Raw genomic sequence first — 20,964 nt, forward strand, 5'->3', positions numbered from 1 at the left:
TTGTAATAACCTGAATTTTAAATAACAAATTTTATATTTTTATATGGTATTAAAATATTAATTTAATAGTATCTACCTAATTTATAATTATTAAATAGTCTAATTTTAATTGAAATGGATAGTTTTATACATTAATATTAAATCAATTATCATAATATAGTTTGATTAAATTGTTATTAATTTTATAAATATTATAATAATTATCATTACTATATTTATTATCATTATTTTCTTTGTTGTCTAATTATACACAAAATTGTATTTAGAACCCAATTGAAAAGAATTTTGAACATATTAAATTATACCCAAAAAGTATTATTTTTATATATTATTATTATTTATTATAAATATAATTTAGAAAAAAAAAGGGAGATGGGACTTGGTGTGTGATAGTGGATTCCACTGTCACCGCCAGTCACTTTATTAAAAAAAGAAAAAAATTAAAATTAACAAAAAGGAGAAGGAACCCCACCACCACCACCACCACCACCTTCTCTCTCTCTTCCTCCATACACTCTCTCTCTCCTTTCTTCATTCTTCGGCGAGCCACCATCCATCGGCCGGCGACCTCCCTGGCAGCTCCACACTTACCGGTGATGTCACCAGCAACAACAGCAGCCCAAAATCCCACCAACAGTAGAGAGAGAGAGAGAGAAAATTGGCCCCAAACTTTGAATGCTCATATCCGGCGATCTCGACATCCGATTGGAGTGATTCCAATGGCTATGGACTCCTAAGAAAGAGCTCTTTCAGATGAGGCCATCCTTGCCGGATTTGGTGGCCATTTCAAGCACCGGTGAGGAGAGAGAAAATATTTTTTTTTTAACTTTCCGATGAGATTTCTGACAATCCGATCGTTGGATCGACAATCCAAGACCACCTATGGACTGAGGAGGAGGAGAGAAACATTTTGGTGTGACCAGTTCCGGTAGATGTCTCGGCGACCGGTGACCGACCACTGTACGGGTGGTTCCGGCGGTGGCTCCTGTAACACCCCTCACCTGACTACAGTGTAGCTGAGCAAGGCGTGCTACAATCGGTGCCGAAGCACCCTAACTTATCTTACTTTATTTTTTTAATAATTTTGAACTCATTTAATTTAACATCAATTATTTTTTGACGGAGAAACCAGCGAAGTTTCTCCTATTTTATTATCGTTTGGCATATTTCAATATTTACCTGTTTGAAATTCAATAATATTTTAAAATAAAAAAAATCTCATCCATGCTAATCATAATTATCTCATCAATCATTCTCATAGTTTTCTCATATTTCAAATTTCATCCATACATTTTAATTTCATAATCATTTCCATACTCATATCATCATTTGAAAAATCATTATGTAATTCAAATCTATACTCATTTGTACAAATTCATTCATGCTCCATTCTTATAGCAAAATTCTCAAATTTGCATTAATTTACATCATTTGCAATAATTAAATAAATCCTTAATTTACATTATATACAAATTAATTATAATTTACTAATTTATATTACAATGTAAGAAATAAATAACATACGCAAAATACATGATATGCTTAATGTGAGCCCTATCTACATGCATTGCTGAGGAGGTGACAACCTTGAACGCTCTGCAGATCAGAACTCCAAAATCTCTGTTTAGTATTCGTTGGGCTTTAACTTGCTGAGGAGGAAACAATTCCATCGCTCTAAGCATTGCTGCTTAGTGGTGCAATAATATAACAAGGAAATAATATACAAATAAAGATAGAAATAAAACATAATTTAAATAATTAAGATTTATTTATACTTCACATGCGATTCTAAAATTTAATATGTTTTATCGTAATTTAGTCTTCTTTGGAAGTGTTTATTTCGCCAATGTACCGTAATAATGTACAAAGAAAAATGATCTAAAAATAATAAATATATGCTTATATTATCATGTAAGTCACATTTGCAATATTTATGTGTGTTATAATTTTCTTTGCTAATCTTTTAGCATTTTCTCAATACTTTCTAGGTTGTCTCAGATTATTTCATAATAAGTAAATTTGGATATCAGTCCAGTTCATTTCGATTCTTTCTAATAAATAACTATTCTAATTTATTTTAGGTCATCTTACTCATTTATCTAATTTCTAATATATTTTTTATTACTAATATTCTTAACTTATTTCAATAAATTTCACTGCCCAAGTAACCTATGACAGGCTGACTAAACTGGATAATGGGTCGTTGGCACCGACATCATCGCGTGCCTCGGGCCGTCATACCATGGGACGCAGAACGTCAACCATGTATGCAGTCAGTATGGCTAAAAAGCCATGATATCACATAATCGGGCATAAAAGCCATGAATACGGGCATAAAGCCATGAATACGGGCATAAAGCCATGAATACAGGCATAACGCCTTTCACAGTACTGCTAAAACAATACCCTATTGGCATGCCAAACTATTCAATCTGACACACATGTCTAGGCAATACAAGGGCACATAATATCATTAAATATTAATATATTGTTTTTTATGACTTTATTATTTCATGATAAATTTCATAATTTATACATTCATCATAATATTCATACATTCCTTACATCATTCATATTGATCACAATTCACAACAATGGTGTTCATATACCATTGTACTCAAAACATTTTTCCTTTCTCTTATAAAGAAAACTAAAGTTCCATTCATATTTTCATGTGATTCATTTATTCATTACAATATTTATATGAATTCATAACTCATACAAGGTGTTATTATCTTATTTGTAATGGAAACATAAATCCTAATGTGAACCTCATCCCATTTATACTCAACAATCCATCTAGGTTAATGTCATTTCATATTCAAGTGGTATTACTTATGTTTTATTAGACCTACTAGTAATGAGAATAAATCTTAACTATATACTCACATAACTTAAATGTTCATTAAGTCATTTAGGTGAATTACTATTTCTATTTCAAGTAATCCATGAATGTTTCATGGATTCCAAATTTCATACCTTAATTTCCTCTACCAATTTAGTTATTATACTTTGTGTCTATGTATTACTATTCACATTACTATTTACTCAAATTGTTAACTTTTTAATACATAATAAATTTATTGAACCTAAGTTCTCAAAGATACCACATTTTGCATTCAAAATTTGTTGGTATTGGTTGCCAATACCATTTCCAAGCTTAATGTTAATTGGGCAGAATTTTCAGTTTTCATGCCTTGTGTTTACTGTTCTATTAGTTACTGTTTCAGTGGGAATTTGAAAAAATGATCAACATGAAAGTTGTTCCTTATTTTGTCTAGTTGAATTTCCTTTTTTGAATCACTCCATTTTGAGTTTTGTAGCTCAAGTTATGATCCAAAAACCATAACTGGCCGGATTGAAAATTTTCAGGGCTGACCATATCTACAGTGCAGTGAACAGTGACTGCAACTCACTTGTTGGATAGGTTCTGGTCATAATTTGGGGTAGGTTTCTTCATAAAAGTTGTTGGTCTATATCTCAGCTTGTTGCTGGTAAAATTTCAGGTCAATTGGACCTTTCTACATTGAGTTATGGCCAAATGAACAATCACTGTTCATTTGGTTATTCTGCAGAAACAGCCTGCAGGTCACCCGGGTTGGGGCAAGCTTTTGGTCTACTTGGTTTGGTCTTATGGGCATGGTTTCTTCACCAAAGTTGTGCCATTATGTGTCTAGTTTCATGTCCAATTGGGCAAATACCAATTGAACCTCTACAATTCATGTTATGGCTGCCCAAACCTGCTGGACTCATGTCCAATTCTGCAGGTCACCTAGGGCAGCCACACTAAACCTAAATCCCATCACTAAACACACTTCATTTCTTGTTTACCAATAACCAAATGGTCACTAATTGACCATTAAAACTCACTTTCATCATTACATGATCAAAGTCTCAATTTCATGCTCAAACCCTAACTCCAATTTCCAATTCATGGCATACACACACAAAACTCATATCAAATCACTTTATCCATCATCTATACTCATCAATAACATAATTAAGCCACTTAATTTCATCAAAAACCAACAATCCTTAAACTTTCTCATGGCTGCCAAATTTAGAGATTTCATTTACTCAAGTTTTTCTTTTAATTTCACACAATTTTTTACTTGATTTAGCATGCTTACAAGATTAAAGAACGAAAAGAAATTGTTTAGGGCACTAACCTCTTGTAGCTCAAATCTAAGCCAACCAAGACTTTAATTTTTCTTTACTTTCTTACTCTTTCTTGGCTGCCAAATACTTCTCCTTGGTGTGGGTATAATTTTTAGTGAAGGGAGGATAAGGTTTTAAGGTGAATTGAAGTGGGAAATGAAGCTTAAGGGAGCTTTAATGGTGGAACCTCTTCTCTCTCTCTCTCTCAACGTTTTTGGCTACCCAAAGGTTGAAGATGCAGATTGATTTTTCAATTTTTTTGTCTCTTTTATCTCTTTTAATGAGTTTAACAAATTGTGATTGGTGGAGGAAATTTAAATGACATCATATGATGTCATAATTAGCATTTTCTTTCATTTTCTTTTCTTCTCTTCTCTACTCATTTTTAATTTAATTTTTAGTAATATTTATTCATATTTTAGATCATAATAATTATTTGCTTAACTGGACAAGTCGGCCAAAAATCATCTCTGAAGACGAAATGACCAAAATGCCCTCCGTTTGGCTTAACGGGCCAAAATTGTCTGTACCGATTGAAAAATTTTTCTAAGCCTTTTCTTGGCATTCTAATGTCATAGAAACCTCAATGACATTTCTCTGGAGTCTCAAAAATTATTTTATGAATTTTCTCCCGGGTCTAGGGCTCCTAGTTGCGAGAACCGCAACTTCCCACTGGGTTACCCATCGCTAGGGCACCGGCTCATTTAACTTGGTTGTATTTTAGTTCTAAAATTTTTCTTAAATTTTTCTTATTAATATTTGAGTTATTTATGACTCCTCACTCTAGTCTAATTATTTTTCCAGACGTTCTAACTGTCCGGACCGACACCGGTCATCGGAACAGTAAAATGTACGGAATTGCTACAGTGAGGGTGTTACAGCTCCGGCGAGCTTTGGGGATGATTCAACTTCCATAGGCTTCCTCATAAATTTTTGAAATTTTTGAGATACATATGAGCTTTGGGTAAGATTATTTTCATTATTTATCAGTCTGTGATGCTTAAATGCAGTGTTTCTTAAACAGGAAAAATTGGAAAAAAAATTTTAAGAAAAATATATGACGAAAGTAAAATTATTTGGAGATATTCTATAGTGTTTGTTGAATTTTTGAGTGATTGTAGAATATTTTTGAAAAATATAGATAGATTTTAGTTAGATTTTTAGCATATGGGCATATAAGATTATCTGAAATTATGATATTTAAATTTTATATGATTGATTGAAGCTTGAGAATAGAGGTTTAAATATGTGAATATTGAATTGGATTGAATTAAGAATATGTTAGCTGTTGGAAATTTATGGAATTAAGCAATATTCTTGAATAAAATATTTATGGGTGATTAGAAAATTATAATTCCTTTTGTGATAGTTTTATAACTTTATTAAGGACCGCGGGATAAAAGTTTAAAATTTTTAGAGCTTGTTTGAGTGGATTTTTACAAAATATCAATTATAGGGACTAAAACGTAATTTTTTAAGTTTTTTACTATTGTTTGATTTGGAAGGCCCAGGAGGGGCCATATAATGTTGATGAGATGTGATTGTGGAAATTGAGATTTAGAAGTGTTATTTGAATCTTTTTGCAGGTTGAGTAGGTCCTAGATATAGGGAAAACTCTGCATAATTTTCGGCATAAATTAGGATGTGTTGCCTCTTTAAATTTATTTTTATTTGAATTAGCACTAATAAATTCATAATAAAATTATGTAGGTGATCAGGGTCAACTATCTTCGTACACTCAACCTCTACAGTAATCTCTAGTGTACTGTGAGTAAAATATCAACTTTAATTATAATTTCAATATTATTATATGTTCAAGCGTGCCCATGCATCACTTATAACTATGTATCTATGTAGTTAGACCCTAGGCATGTTTTATATTGCATTCTTAATTGATGAAGTGCCATGGATGTTGTTTATAGTAATTTGGAGCAATGTGCGAGCGTTGGCGTGCGTGTGGTGTGTGGTATTGGATATGGATAGGACGGGTAGACGCGGCTTGAGAGACACTCGCTGGGACCCGGTCCTTTATGGATAAGTCGGGATAGGCACGGCTCGAGATGGTTTCGCTAACCCTCGCATTTGGTTTATCAAGCGAAAGTCCGGCTTTAGAGACAATCGCTGGCAGAGGTTAGATTAAGAGAGCTGTATAGGGGAATCAACTCCCATATATATACTGTTTGAATATTATATGGGTGCGTGAGTGCTCCAAATTTATCTTTTTGCTTTTATAATATGATGTGTATGAAAATTTTGATGGTATTGTATTCCACTCCTTATGATGCATTAGCTCTAGGTAGCTATAGAAATTGTAGTTAAAATTGGTATTTTACTCTCTGAGTCGAACACTTACTCCTATTCACCTATTTTTCCAGGCTACAGGAGGAATTCTTTTACAGAGCAACCTACTTTCTTCCTTGCAGGTTTAACGTCGATTATTTAATTGTTTTATTATTTTTCTAAATTTGAAATCTAGAAGTCCGTATGTGTTTGTAGTAGTATGGACCTTATTAGAAATTGTGTTAATTTAAATTCTTGAGATTAATAAATGAAAATTTGTATGATATTTAAACAATTTGTAAGTGATGGTATCAGGGTTGAGCGGGGCTCCCCTGACTTCAGTTTTTTATGGTTATCGGGTTGGGTTGACCCGAATAAAAATATTTTATTTTATTTACATGTTGGGTCTAAATTGTGGATCTGGTCATGGGTTTGAGAATAGTAAGGCTTACTATGGTCCTCGAGGGCTTTATGCCGGCGCAGATCCTAGTGTCGGTTCGGCCCATGGGATCGGATCGTGACATAATTATTATTGGTAATTTTTTATAATATTTTTATATTAATTTTTAGTACTAAATTTTATTAAGAATTTATTATTTTAATAATTTTTTGAAATTTTTATTCATTTGAATTTTTTAGTTACTGTTTGGAAATCTTTTTTTATATAATTTTTTTTAATTAGCAACAGACTTTTCAATAACTAAATTAATTGCAAATAGCAATCGATTTTATAAAATGATTGTAAAATTACAAAACTAAAAACATCAAATTTTTTCAACAGATTTCAACAACTGATTTCGGTTGCTAAATCAATTGCTATTAGCAACTGATAAATTTTTATCAAAAGTTTAAGTTTTTAAATTTAATTAATTTAGCAACTAATTTAGTTATCAGTCACTATTTACAATCAGCCTTATTGCAATCAAATGAATCAATTGTTAAATCGATTAGCAACCGATTTTAATGGATTAAAAATCAATTTGATTGGTTGCTAATCCAATTTTTTTTTGTGGTGAAAGTGTATATTGTTTTATAATTTGTAATTTTTTTAAGTAAATAATTATATATATTCTAATTTAATTTTTACTATATATATATATTACAATTTAATATATTATGTGCCAATATTTATATATAATTTAAAAAATAATGAATCCAAGTACAACGCATTTTACATATAAAAGGATTCTAAATTGTTCCTATAGATTCTGTTCTTCATGATGAAATTAAATATTCGAATTTACCCTCCATTAAAATATTCTAAATTCGCCGTCGTGCTCAAACTCCCACAGCCAAATGAAAATAATTTAAAGTTATAAAAAAAAAAAACTCCCTTTTTTCTATTAGTTTTCAAGATCACATTCAAAATTTTTGCTCACACCAACAAATTGTCTTTTACAATTTGGGAAAGGTTTTAAAATAGGGTAATTTTTTATTTAGTTTTTATGTTTCTATCATTATTAATGATAGTGTTTTTGCATTTGCCCTTGCCTCATTTGTCTATATTCTCCCAAACTTTGAAATCATTCCCTAAGGAAACCTGTCATTCTTGCAATGAATTCCTTAAGAATTTGGGTTGTTCCTGGAAGATTTCATGGACCATTTTGAAATGGTCAATAGATGGAGTCCTGGAAGTATGAAAAGATGGTTGGTAAAATAGTTGGCTGGAGGAGAAGGGATAAGAGGAATCGAATAGGCTATCTTCAAGCGATATTTGTTTGTGGTGAGCTAACTCTACTTCTATTTAAGCAATCTGAGCCTTTAATAGCTTTATCGTTGATTCTTTTTGCTAAAAATTTTTGTCCAAACCTTTTTGATGAATAATTGCTCTAAGGTTACTGTCAAGTTGGCTGATTCTTGACTAGAGATTCTGATAGAGGTTATTAACTTGACTTGACAAGGCATCAACTTTTGTTCCAGTAAGTTAAGCCTGACTTACAATCTTATTAATTTTGGAGTTAATTTTCTTGAGAACAGTATTTTAAGGTCTAGCGTTCTGCATTTGCCAATTCATAACTTCTTTAACTTGGCTTAACGGTTTGGATTATCCTTCTGATCCAATTGCAGATGGTTGGACAAAAGAACGGCCACCTCTTGGATAGGATCAACATTATGGCAGAGAGGGGAAACTCTTCCTCATAAGTTTCTTAAGAGGAGGAGAACATCATACAAGTAGATACCAGTGGTAAGATAGGAAGGGGAGATGGCTTTAGCTCTTTTACTTTCTCGTCTTAAAATCTCCAAAGCTCTTCCATAGATCAACAAGGGATTTCTTTTTGCAACCCCTTTATAGATATCGATCCAAGGACCAGAGACTGGTGAAGAGTTCCTTGGAATATACCTTTTGCATGGAGAACGAAATGGTATTTCTTGACCCGTGATTAAAGATTTCATCAGTCACTTTGTCGTTTTCACAGTTACATCCTTTATCGCACATATAGGATCCTGGAACATCCTAAATAAAGTGACCATTAATTTTATCCGTGTAGATGCGAGTCCCGTTTGTCTTAAATGCATGAATTGGAATCTTCTTTTCTATTTTCTTTAGGACGAGTAATCATACACGAATGAGAAATGATAGGAATTTGTGAAGAACTTTCAGGACTATTGAAGAGTGTCTTGATAGCTCCTTCAAACTGTTTGTGAAAATTAGGATCTATTGCCTAAACAGGATAGGAATTGCTATGAAGCTTTTCATAGTTAGTTATCCATTTCATAGGAATAAGCTTTATTAATTCTTCTCTTAATAGTTGTCGAAGGATTTGGACTATATTTGGAGTTGTTTCTGTGTTAATCAGGATATATAGAGGTTCAGAATATACTCCAAGCTGTGATAAGTCAACAACATGATCCTGAAGCTTGTAGATGATGTGATGATACAAAGTTGCTGCCATTAAAGACGCTATTAGCTTAGCTCCCACAAGTTGAATTTGTACCTTCAAAACTGTTAGAAGGTTGGGCTCTCAGAGAGACGCGTTATAGTTAGAGAAGAATGTTTGAACTATACTTCCAGCATAGAGGATGGTTATACTTGTCCTTAATATAGTACGTTCCTCTTGGATAAATCTGGTATCTAGTAAAGAAAGTATGGCAGTCACGGGGAGGCCTCTCCTAGAGTTACACCAATTGTATAGCTTTAAAATGTAGATGTGACTATCCCTACCTTCTCCACTACGGAATGAAAGTAGAGGGATTTCAAGAGTTACATGTCGCGCTGCTCCAATGAAGTGAAGAGCACATTAATCTAGTTGAGAGTCTAAACATACTTCATAATCATGGATCTTCTGGTAGAAATGAGAGATCGAATGCTTTTGGTAAGAGATTCATCTTCCGGTGGAAATGAGAGATCGAATGCTTTTGGTAAGAGATTCATATCTCCTATAGAAGTTTTAGAGGCTTAGAAGTGGGAGAAGTCCTATATATGAGTAACTTTAGGAATGTGATAAATTTCTACTAGGTTGTCTGTTTTAGAGGTTAAGGTTTTTCTACATAAAGGAGATAAAGAAAGAGAAGATAAATTTAATAACACTAGATTAGGATGATGATGTCGGAGTAGAGTAATGAGAGTACCCATGATCGAAAATGGTTTTTTTTTTTTTTTTTAACTTTTAATAAAGAGGCTTTCGTTTTTTTTAATAAAAAAAGAATTTTGATGGGTTTATTTAAAAAAATAAATAAATAAATTTAGGGGGTACTCATTCTTGTATAACTTCTCATTATTATTTTTTTTAATTGAAATTTAATTTGCGCAAAGAATAACTATTAAAAATTTAATTTTATATAAGAATGATTATAATGATTTTGAATTGAAATAATTAAATATTTATATTAAAATTTATAAATTTATTATTTTAATTATACATGAATCTCAATTAATTTTATAAAAATATTTAATATAAAATTATTAACATTATTTTCATGTAAAGAAAAGTTTATATTAAATTGTATCACACCAACAAATCTAATTTAGAGTTCCACAAGAAGATTTGCTTAACTGTAAGGGCTCATGGCATAGGCACCCATGTGAAGGGAAATCTTGCCAAGTTAGGCTTAGACGTACATATCACTTTACAAACATTTATTGTTATTAGTATTATTTTCAAAGATGGAACAATGAAGGAAATTATTGGAAAAATCCATCCTCACAAATCATCAGTTAAGCCAATTATAAATTCCCAAATTTCATATCTAATAGGTTGCATTTGAATTACTAGGTATTTAAAATGAAGGAATTTCAAAATTTAATGAATTGAAAATATTCTCAAAGTTAAATGACATTATGATATGTGTCCTATTAAATTAATTTTTAAGATCCCATTAAGGAGACTTAACAACTTTAATTTAATGTAAAACGTTGGATACATATACAACTCCAGAATCCATAGCCAAACCAATCACAACGAAGACCCTATCCTATAATGGTTATCCATGTACTCTTGATCATTTTATGTAGTCTTAAAAGTTTCAGAGTGAGATGCTTGAACAACCAAAGGCTCTACAAGCAAGGAGTTGTTTCAAAAAACCTAGGGGGATAGAGAATAGTGATCTAGAGACAATCAACTAGTGATTTAAGTAACATGCCAAAAATATGCTAAAAAAGTCCTCTACGAATAAATTATAACAATACAAATATCCTGGAACAGTACATGACACCAGAAAAGACATCATAAGCTAACCAGCAATCTCCTTCATGTTTTTTGCTTGGCCTTCTCGATAAGGGGCTTCAGCTGCTTCTTTTCGGCAAGAATCTTCAGGAAGTTGAACAAAAAGGGTATATAATTGTGCTTCCTCCGAATATTTTCCGTCCTCCACTTCTTGAACTTTTCCTCCTCCATCAAAATCTTCTCAGTTGCAGTCTCAATCCCAGTATTTACCTCAGATAGTGATTTGTTCAATGCTTCATGGTTGCTACTATCCACTAGCCTGTCCGACTGTAATGCACCCAGCTGCTGCAAAATACGCTCCCTCCTCCTTTGCAGCTCCTTGAGTTCAGCAGTATATATTTCTCTCCTGTTCTTAATTATTGCCATGAGATTGAATCTTATTTCACTTTTGGAATACCTCTCTATGCGTTCTTGGATCACTGGTTGCACCATACGCAACCAGTCCATATCATTGTGCCCACCAGTGCACTGGCCAAGGCTAATGGGACCTTCTTTCAAGCCATCAAGCTCATAAAGAAATCCATCAACAGGCAAATAACTTATAAAATGGTACACATCATCATCTTTTCCAGCAGCCTTCTGCTCCTCAGGAACGAAGGGCTCAGGTCTTGCAAAACTGTTATGAGCCGCACGAATAACTTCACTGTTGTTGATGGCCAAACCTTTGAGTTCAGGTGGAAAATTCCTTGTGAATTCTTTCAACTTTGACAATTCTGGGCCAATATCAATGTCTGGACAGTTCATTAGGATGGATAGAATTGCTTGGGTTGCACAAGCATTGTTAATGACCTATAAGATGTGGGGAAAGAAAGGAGGGGGAAAAGCCTTATAAAACTAGACATAGGTTTATAATGGTTTATTAATGCTACACCAACAATTGATCTCATGGAAACAGACCTGACTGGCAAAAAAAAGGTTGGAGTTTGAATCCTTTATCACAGGACGTTCATCTTTTTCCCCTGGGTGCCATTTGAAAAGGAAAACCAACCCATATATAGGCCTAATCAAGAGGAAAATCCATATGTTAACATGAAAGTGGATATGAAGATGAAAAAAGGTATAGGGCAATGAAATTGATCAACAACCTAAGGCTGTCAAGAGAATCAAGGTCCAAAGAATACAGCTCCTCAACCTGCTTAGACACATCAAAACATTAGACGTACATGAAGATAAAGAGAGAAATATGTGCGGCAATTATTTATACACTATAACGTGCAGTTATTGAACACATGACAAAAATGAAAAGCAACAAACCATTGGACTACAGCCAAAGAAATTTATCAATCCGATAGACAGGCTGCACATTTGAATCCAGATAACTCAAACATCCACAGAGCAATAACCAGTCAAGAATTCAAATGGAATTGCTTGGTAACTTGATAACTAAAATGGAAAATACAAGAATTCAAAGTGACAGCACTGAAATGGAGATGGAGATAGAAAGATGGATACAGCAACAGTCATGGTAATTCTTGGATCATTACATGTATGAGTACACAATACACCACTTAACTAGGTATAGGGTACACAAGGAGTAGGCTTAGTCAGTATGTCAATTCAGAATGCGACACATAAATTATACATAATTGGTTTGCAGTACATAAATTACACTTAACCACAATAATCTCTACATCTAAAAATACCCAATCAGATAATAATTTCTTTTTATTTTTTTTTTACATATGATATATAAATTTTACAAGATTAATATTAGTAAAAGAAAATACCAAAAATCTTTTTTTTTGCAAAATATTATTAAATGTTGTTTTACAATTTTATCCTACTGATGTAGAGAGAGAACTCCTAGCCTTATAATTTAGGGCTCAATGGCATGTGTAACCAAGGCCTTATAATTTAAGGCCAATAGCATGTGTAACCAGCAAGATTAAATCAGAGTCCAATTTTATCCTACCCATGCAAATTGACCTCCTCCTCCTCCTCCTCCTCCTATGGCATATGTAACCAGCAAGAATAAATCAGGTTCAATTTTATCCTACAAATGCAGAGAGAGACCTCCTCCTCCTCCTAAACTTATAATTTAGGGCTCAATGGCATGTGCAACCAAGGCCTTATGATTTAAGACTTAATGGGCCTCATAATTTAATGTTTACGATATGTGTAACTATCAAGGTTAAATTAAATCAGAGTCCGATTATCCTTCTGATGCAGAGAGACGTCCTCCTCCTGGCCTTATAATTTGGAGCTCAGTGGCTTGTGTTACCAAGGCCTTATAATTTAAGGCTTATGATATGCGTAACCAGCAAGATTAAATCGGAGAAAATTTTTTATCCTACCAATGCAGAGGGGCCTCCTCCTCCTCTGTTCTTTTGTTCTTCTTCTACTCTATTCTTCTTCTTCTTTTTATTCTAACAAGTAACATCACAGGTAAGTTTATTTTAAAAAGAGAGAGAGAAAGAGAGAGAGTACTTCTCCTTCTTCCCTTTAAATCTGTGGGAAGCCCTTTGATTTTGCACCAAGTGAACTGAAATGGAATCAATTGATTTGGCAACCCAGATAGCGTCCCCAAGCAATTTGGGACACAAAAATCACGCGATCTGAGTTGCAGAATCCCAGGGGGATTAGGCCAATTTGATAACTATGGACAGCAGCAATGAAAACGCTGATGATAACATTATCGTTCTTGACGGTTGCAAAGTAGTGACCATATAGGAACTTTGGTGGTGTGAAGGTTGCAAAGCAGTGATAATACAAGCACTTTGGTGGTGGTGGTGGTGACAAAGATCAGGTTCTGAAGTTATAAGTAATGACATAGCAGAGTGATGATGATGGCTATATGAAGAGGCCAGAAATAGTATACAGGAATCTGGAGACTACCAATCTCTATGAGAAATCTATAGAAGCATTTGCCTCGTACTTTTTTTTTTCCACAATGATAATTCCAAACTACCTAGATTTTGAAAGAATGAAATTATTGCATGAGTTCATTCCTTTTTAGAAGTTGCTATATCATGAAACGTGTATCTACACAAACAGAAATACAAAAGACATTTCATGCCATGGAAATAAAAATCAATGACAAAAAGATTAACTTGGCTCCTACTGTTAAAATTATAACTCCAAATAAAAATACATAAAAACAACCAGATTATAACATTTAAATCCTCTGCAAATAAAATAACAAAACAGCATTACTCCATAAAAAGCGTGGAAAAGGCCTCAAACATTATGAAAATTGCAACCAAAATCACATAACAAATTCAAAAGATTACCTGCACACCCTTCACTTGCATTTGTTGTATAAGTTCCGTAAACACACCTGAAATGAAAAATAATAATCTTAGATAATCTCTGTGGTAATCAACTCTTAAATTATCCTCTCATGAAATTCAAATTCTAAGAAATACCATTGAAAATCAGCTGAAATGGCTTCAGAAGAGCTATTGCATATGAGAAATTATGCAGTGAACTCTTTAGGAAAATTAGCACAAAGAACAAATTCTACAACGCTTAAATAACTACCTAGAGTTTCTTGGATGTATTGTGATTGATGTCACGTGTCCCTAAAAGGTCGTATTCCCCATATATACAGTCCAGGTACTGCATGAGGGTATGATACACGGATGTAGGCAGGTAATCTCAATACAGACAACACATGCATTCTAACAAGCAAGTCTGCTACCAAAGGGGATGAACCTGCTGGGACTAGTCGAAGAACCCGTTAACTTCACCCATTGCCTTATCAATAACTGAGTAAGGCAAGCCAGTTATGACTACTCAGAGGTGTCATATACTCAAGGATGACCCCTTAATACCTCACGCGCCATTTAATTTGATAAAACATGTCAGAGTGACATGTATTTCGAGTGAATTCTTCCACTTGCAAGATAAGACAGTTGGCCAGCTTGATCTCCAAGCCAACTGCACACCATTAATGCACCGAGAGTTTATTATTCGGCTAGCTCCCAAGCCTACATCTGTTAGACTCACAATGACTGCCAATTCAGACATGTCAAGAGTTATAATTACCCTACTAGGAGACATACCTTAGCCTTAGACAAAGACATAGCTGTATAAAACAAACCCACTTGACATAAACATACACGTGGTAAATTATTACTGGCACCTCAAAAGTATATATTAGCATTTACTACCTCAGGTAAAACATTCTTTAACCTTTTAAACCCCCTACTCCCTGTACCTTTACTTCTCTTCTCTTTTCCTTAAACTTTCCTACCTCGTACCAACTTTATCATCGGAGTGCCATGCGGGAAAACCCCCTTGCCCCTCTAACTCCTTATTGCCTTGCAAAAAGAGAAATCGTAGATTGATCTTAAGCCCATACGAGTACTCGAAAAGGAGTCGTAGAAGCATCCAGAGTACCCGTATTTCACCTATATCCTCCCAAATAGTATCTTGACTACCTTTCCGCATGTCCTTCATCGAGACACCCTTCATATCACCAGCTATCATATTGTATTCCATTACTAATACTTGTTATGTGTGTGCTCGTATGTACACGAGGCATTAAGTGGGCATAATGATAGATTTGTTATATTTTCATTTCTTTATCGATTCAGTGCAAGTTTCAAAGAAAATATCAAGATTCTGGTTTTGTTTCTTTAATGAGAATGAATTGTTAGTGTGAAATATATACTTTTCAATTAAAAATTAATTTTTTAATTAAATTATGGTACCCACTTACAAATAAAATAAAATAAAATAAAATAGAAATCTAACTACAATATCGCCATATGGGTCCCACAATTATTTTTTATTTTATTTGCAAGTGTCCCACAATATATTTAAAAAATTAACTTTTAAATTGAAAAATAGCACCACGTCAATAGCACTAATGATAATTGGGTGTTCGGACCTTAGCATTCGCTTCTTAATCAAACCTATATTACCCATTCATCATCTAAAACACATCTTCCATCACTAATCACCACCCCCATCATTATCATTTCCACAATCTCAAGCAATAAATCCACCTTCACCAAATTTTGTATCCCCTTGATTTTGGTATGACATCAAAGAGAGTATGCACCTATGTATAATTTGTTTTACATGTAAAATAAATAACAATGAAGGTAGATGGATGGACACAAGTTAAATAATGAAGAACCAATATATTAGCAGAAAAAGCCCTCTCCGATCAAACCAATGAAACCTTAGCTCTCTCCAATCACACCAATGAAAGCTTATTTGCATGGTAGACTTGGATTTGACTCATGTCATCAGCATGTTTGGCATTGTGGTTTGAGGGCCAAAAGAGTTTTTCAAGACAAAAAGAAATCATTTTAGATACAGTTTGAAAAAAGCTATTTTGTTATTTTAGTATTCCTATGACTAAAACTTATCAAATTTAATTTTAAACCAATTTTTAATTCTCTCTAACTAATATATTTAGAAAGTTCTTTTCTCAATAGCATCTCTAACAACAATGCCAAATAGGCCCTATACCACATTGTTTGCCATATCAATAGGTTGTGAACATGCACAGATTTGGTTGTTAATCATTCTAGTTTGTTATAACAAATATTATTGATTAAAAAAATTAAAAGATGAAATAGAATTATTGAGACATCTACTCAAAATAATAGGATGATAATAAGATTATAACTGTTCGAATTTCAACATTGGCCTAATACATAAACTTGCCCCTAAACTAATTGGGAAAAAGTTTGTACCCCTAACACTCAATTTCAACCCATTACACCTTTTTTTTTATTAACAAATAGGCACAATTTCCCTAACTCGTTAGTGAATAACAAAATCAATTATCATGTTTAAGTTGAAATAAAGAGACGTGAAGCTATATATTCATCCAATTATTAATTGATGACTTGCACAAAATTGGTTTTACAAAAATAAAAATTGGCAATTGCAATAGGTCAAAATAGGCAGTTAAGGGTGCAATTAGATTTTCCCAATTGGTTTAGGAGCAAATTTATATACTTTGCTGATTAGGCATGTTTCCTTATGAACTTTTTCCGTTTTCATGATTAGGCATGTTTCAAGTAAACATTGAAATCAAGGTAGGCAGACGTAATATTTTGTTGATAACTAGTAACATATGAGTGCTCAGATGCATTTCCTCTTCACATTAAGAATTCATCCAAATAAAATAATGCAAAAGAAACAATAATAATCAAGAGATAGACCCAAAATAGGTAAAAAAACTAAAACAACTTCCAGCCCTAAGCAAAATAGATGGGAGATTAAAATAAAATAAAATAAGCACACCAACATACCGGGATCAGACTCAATAGTGCACCAAGACATGATTAGAAATCCACGGGCTGTATGGCCAAAAAAAAGGAAAAAAGAAATTATATAGTCAGATATTTGATACCAAAAACAAAAGAAAGAGGGCCTGATGCAAAGAACTTTTCAAATTTGATATTTTCAAACTATGAATGGCAGTAGGGTAGAGTATCCGAGAAATTTGACTACCCGCATCCGAAAATATTTAATATCCCCATCACGCATGCCTTCCCAAATCCAATTAGGATTCACCCCTTGCTATCCGTATCCATCAAAACTAGAATATTACACTTTAAAAATATTGTACATTGTAATAATAATTATGCACAAAAATTTGGTGAAAAAAGTTAAACAGTATTCAAATTATGAATGCATGGGCATCAACCTACCTACTCCTCTGCACATAAACAATTGAAATTGGGAATGTTACCAGGCAAGATGGATATATCAAAACCATTACTTTTAAAGGGTTGAGAAATGCCAGCAGCATTTTTACAACTCTTCACATATTCAGTACTGTCAAAAGTTGACATCTTATAACGTCCTAAAGTACAAATTAAGTTCAGGAAATTATCAATCAAGAGAATTAACTAATATATGCATGATTTGGTTTGGTTTGGTTTAGTTTAAATAAGAATCTTAAAACTTCAGAACTAAACCAACCAATTCAGTTTGGCTTCCGGTTTTAAGTTATTTCGAATTCCCAACTTAGCTCAATGGGTTTTGCTGCTGCAATTAACAGAGAAACAAGAAACATCAAAGAAAAAAACAAGGCTTTAACCACAACATAAAAATAAACCATTTAACATTACATTACATAAAACCAATATTCTACCAAAAAAAATATATATACATAATAAAAATTGTTTAAGCACATCAAAGAAAAGGTGCAAATTCACACTATCCAATTGATCGCCCCCTTGTACTTAATTCAAGTGTAGATCAAATGCATCATATAAATTTTGAAAAGTTAAAAATAATAATAAAGGAACCAAAAAAATTACCAAAAAATTAATTCTGGGGTGGAAAATGCTTGGATCTTCAGGATTCCCAAATCCCAACTGACTACCGCAACTGCGCAGGAAAGCAAAGGTCAATCGCCAGCTTAAAAAAAATCATATAAAAAGCATCAAAACAGAAATTTAAAGCAAATCCATCAAATATAACAGTATCAAAAATAAAATTAACGTCCAACAAGCACAACAAAATTAAAAAAGAAGTCACAAAACAACAAAAACACAGTAGCATTACAAATACAAATATAAAAGTCTAGCAAACACAACAACCACAAAATTAATTATAAGGTAGTTCAGCAAATCCAAATCCAACTGCATTAAAATCAAGTCTTCAACATTTTCAGCAAACCTCAAAAAAAAAGAAAAAAAAGTTAATGTTATCAATAGTGCACCAATTATATAATGAGTTGGCTGCATCATGAAAAATTCCATCATGCGAGCAGATCAGTTGAGGAAGTCATTTTGATTGCATCATTTATGCATTTACCTTTCAAGTTCCAGTATGCAACAATACGAATGCATCTCGTTTAATTCAAAGCAACCGAAACCTAGGTATCTCAAAATATAATGCTCCCAATTTTTTCACATATAAATGGAAACAAATTAGTGGACTTGCCTTAGTCCAAAGCTTGAGCCATTAACAGAATGAAATAATGCCAATGTCAAGTACTCAACTAAAAACAAAAATCATAACAATAACAATTCTATAACACTGCAAACTCTCCTCAATCCTCGTACACATTTCATTGATCACTACTCATCCAAAATAATTTGACAATATCATATACAGGTTGATCATCTAAATAAATTTTCAGATAGCAGAAAACTAACAACTAAGTTAGTAAAAAAAATTAAAAAAAAAAATAGAGAAAATAATAACAAAGTTAAGAAAAAAAAATTAGAGAAACGGCAATTGCCAACCTTGAATCAACGAGAAGAGGAAACAGATCACAGGAGGCGCAGAGGATATTACATAATTTTCCCAACAAAGTTTAATCATAATGAGGAAAAAAATGAACTAAGCCTAACCTTGATTCGACGAGAATATAAGAACACTGCAGGAGACGACGTCGGGCAACACAGATCAAAGAAGGCGCAGCAGACAGCAGTCGCAAAGAGAAAAGAAAGTAGGCAGGAGGAGAAATGGGTTACCGGCTTCGGACACAGCCATAGAAGGGCGATGCCAGCGAGATTTGCGAGGAAGCTGCGGCACAACTCAGATGAGAGAAGAGGAAGATAACAAGACAGGCTTAGGTTTAGATAAGAAAGGAACAAGACGCCCGTGCGATGCTGCGGGAATTCCTTTTATATTTATTATATTAATGTAAATAATAAATAAAAAAAATATTTATATTAAAAACATACCTAATTATGTTTTACAATAATATAGAATATTATATTACATCATATAAATAAAACTATGGTCTATCAATAATTATTAAAATTATTTAGTTAAATTCAATTAAAATAAAATTTTAATCATTTGAAATGATATTAGTTATGTGTATATAATTTAGTTTAAGATCAATTAATACTAATAATATAATATTTATTATTTATTTATTATAATAAATTAAATAAAATCTAATATTTAATTATATAATATAATAATAATAATTAAAATGTAAATAAATTAATCCATCTAAAAATATATAATAGTATTATGATGATAATAAATTTACCATATAAAAAAATATAGATATAGATATTGTTTTAAAATTTTAAATTATTAAAATAAATTAAAATATTGTAGCTTACATTAAAATTAAAGAACAAAGCAAATTTAATTATGTTTTACTTAAAAGCTAAATCTATATATATAAAGTAAAAAGATTTTTTTTGCTTCTATATTTTAAATTTTGGTGTTGCCATATGACATTATAAAGAAGGAAGGTTTTTCATTATTATTCGAAACTTGTCTTTTATGCTAAGTATTTAATTTTATTTTCTATTTAATTCTTTTTTTAATTTCATTTTAAATATTTTTACTATTATTATTGTTACCATAATTTTTATGACTAACTAATTGAAATTATTAGATTTATTTCAATAATTTTATAAATTAGTCATTTAATAATTTTTAAATTTTTAATTATTTTATTTAATTATAAAAATTTAAGAATTATATATCTTAAAATTAATAAAAATAATTTAAAAATAGAAGTAGTCACATAGAGTTAAATATTTTATCTTCTCTCTTCTTTTTATATATTTAATAAATTTTAATTTACTTTAATATTATTTTATTTTTATTTATCTTATTTTAATATGCATGTAATAAAAACATATTTTCAATTATATATTGAATGAATTATGGAAAATGAAATAAAATTTTATTTTTATAGTTATGGTAAACAAGAAATTTGGATAAATTTTGATAACTATCCCTGAACTTACTAGTTGTAACATTACAATTCCTTAATTTAAAAATGTAACATAAAACCCCATCAACTTTCAAATTTTACACAGTAAAATCTCTTTAACCTCCAATTATCAGTTTTTCAGTTAGACGCTGACCTAGACAGTTCCATCACAGAGCTTAGTCAATATTTCTTTTTTCTCTCTCAAGCTATGTGTAAATTGAATCATTTTTCTTTCTATAAACAGAATAATTTTTC

General features: G+C 32.1%; 1 protein-coding gene and 1 long non-coding RNA gene across 3 annotated transcripts; one reads left to right on the forward strand and one right to left on the reverse strand.

Annotated features, from left to right (window-relative positions):
• Positions 1-7,939: 7,939 nt before the first annotated feature.
• LOC110669393 (uncharacterized) lies at positions 7,940-8,943 on the forward strand. Its single transcript, XR_002497675.2, has 3 exons — positions 7,940-8,161; positions 8,273-8,357; positions 8,506-8,943. It is a non-coding gene; the product is annotated as an uncharacterized LOC110669393 (long non-coding RNA).
• A 1,911-nt stretch (positions 8,944-10,854) lies between these two features.
• On the reverse strand, positions 10,855-19,637 carry LOC110669381 (ubiquitin carboxyl-terminal hydrolase 2). Of its 2 annotated transcripts, XM_021831025.2 has the most exons (8): positions 19,376-19,637; positions 18,335-18,404; positions 17,994-18,059; positions 17,318-17,365; positions 14,333-14,379; positions 12,188-12,234; positions 12,000-12,102; positions 10,855-11,891 (listed from the first exon to the last, which is right to left on the reverse strand). In XM_021831025.2, the coding sequence occupies exons 4-8, from the start codon at positions 17,346-17,348 to the stop codon at positions 11,127-11,129; spliced, it is 993 nt and encodes a 330-aa protein (XP_021686717.1). In that variant the 5' UTR covers positions 17,349-17,365; positions 17,994-18,059; positions 18,335-18,404; positions 19,376-19,637; the 3' UTR covers positions 10,855-11,126. The 2 variants fall into 2 exon arrangements, with proteins under 2 accessions (XP_021686717.1, XP_021686715.1); XM_021831023.2 differs by lacking the exon at positions 17,994-18,059.
• Positions 19,638-20,964: the final 1,327 nt, after the last annotated feature.

This window comes from Hevea brasiliensis, chromosome 15, assembly GCF_030052815.1.
Source record: "Hevea brasiliensis isolate MT/VB/25A 57/8 chromosome 15, ASM3005281v1, whole genome shotgun sequence".
In the NCBI taxonomy this organism is placed as follows: domain Eukaryota; kingdom Viridiplantae; phylum Streptophyta; class Magnoliopsida; order Malpighiales; family Euphorbiaceae; genus Hevea; species Hevea brasiliensis.

Bases quoted from the DNA above. Each gene is read 5' to 3' on its own strand.
- LOC110669381 (XM_021831023.2), bottom strand. From the start codon at position 17,348: ATGTCTTGGTGCACTATTGAGTCTGATCCCG. The intron at 14,380-17,317 runs GTATGTTGGTGT...TTTTCATTTCAG, and splicing joins CACTATTGAGTCTGATCCCG to GTGTGTTTACGGAACTTATA. The intron at 12,103-12,187 runs GTTGTTGATCAA...CCTCTTGATTAG, and splicing joins GATTCTCTTGACAGCCTTAG to GCCTATATATGGGTTGGTTT.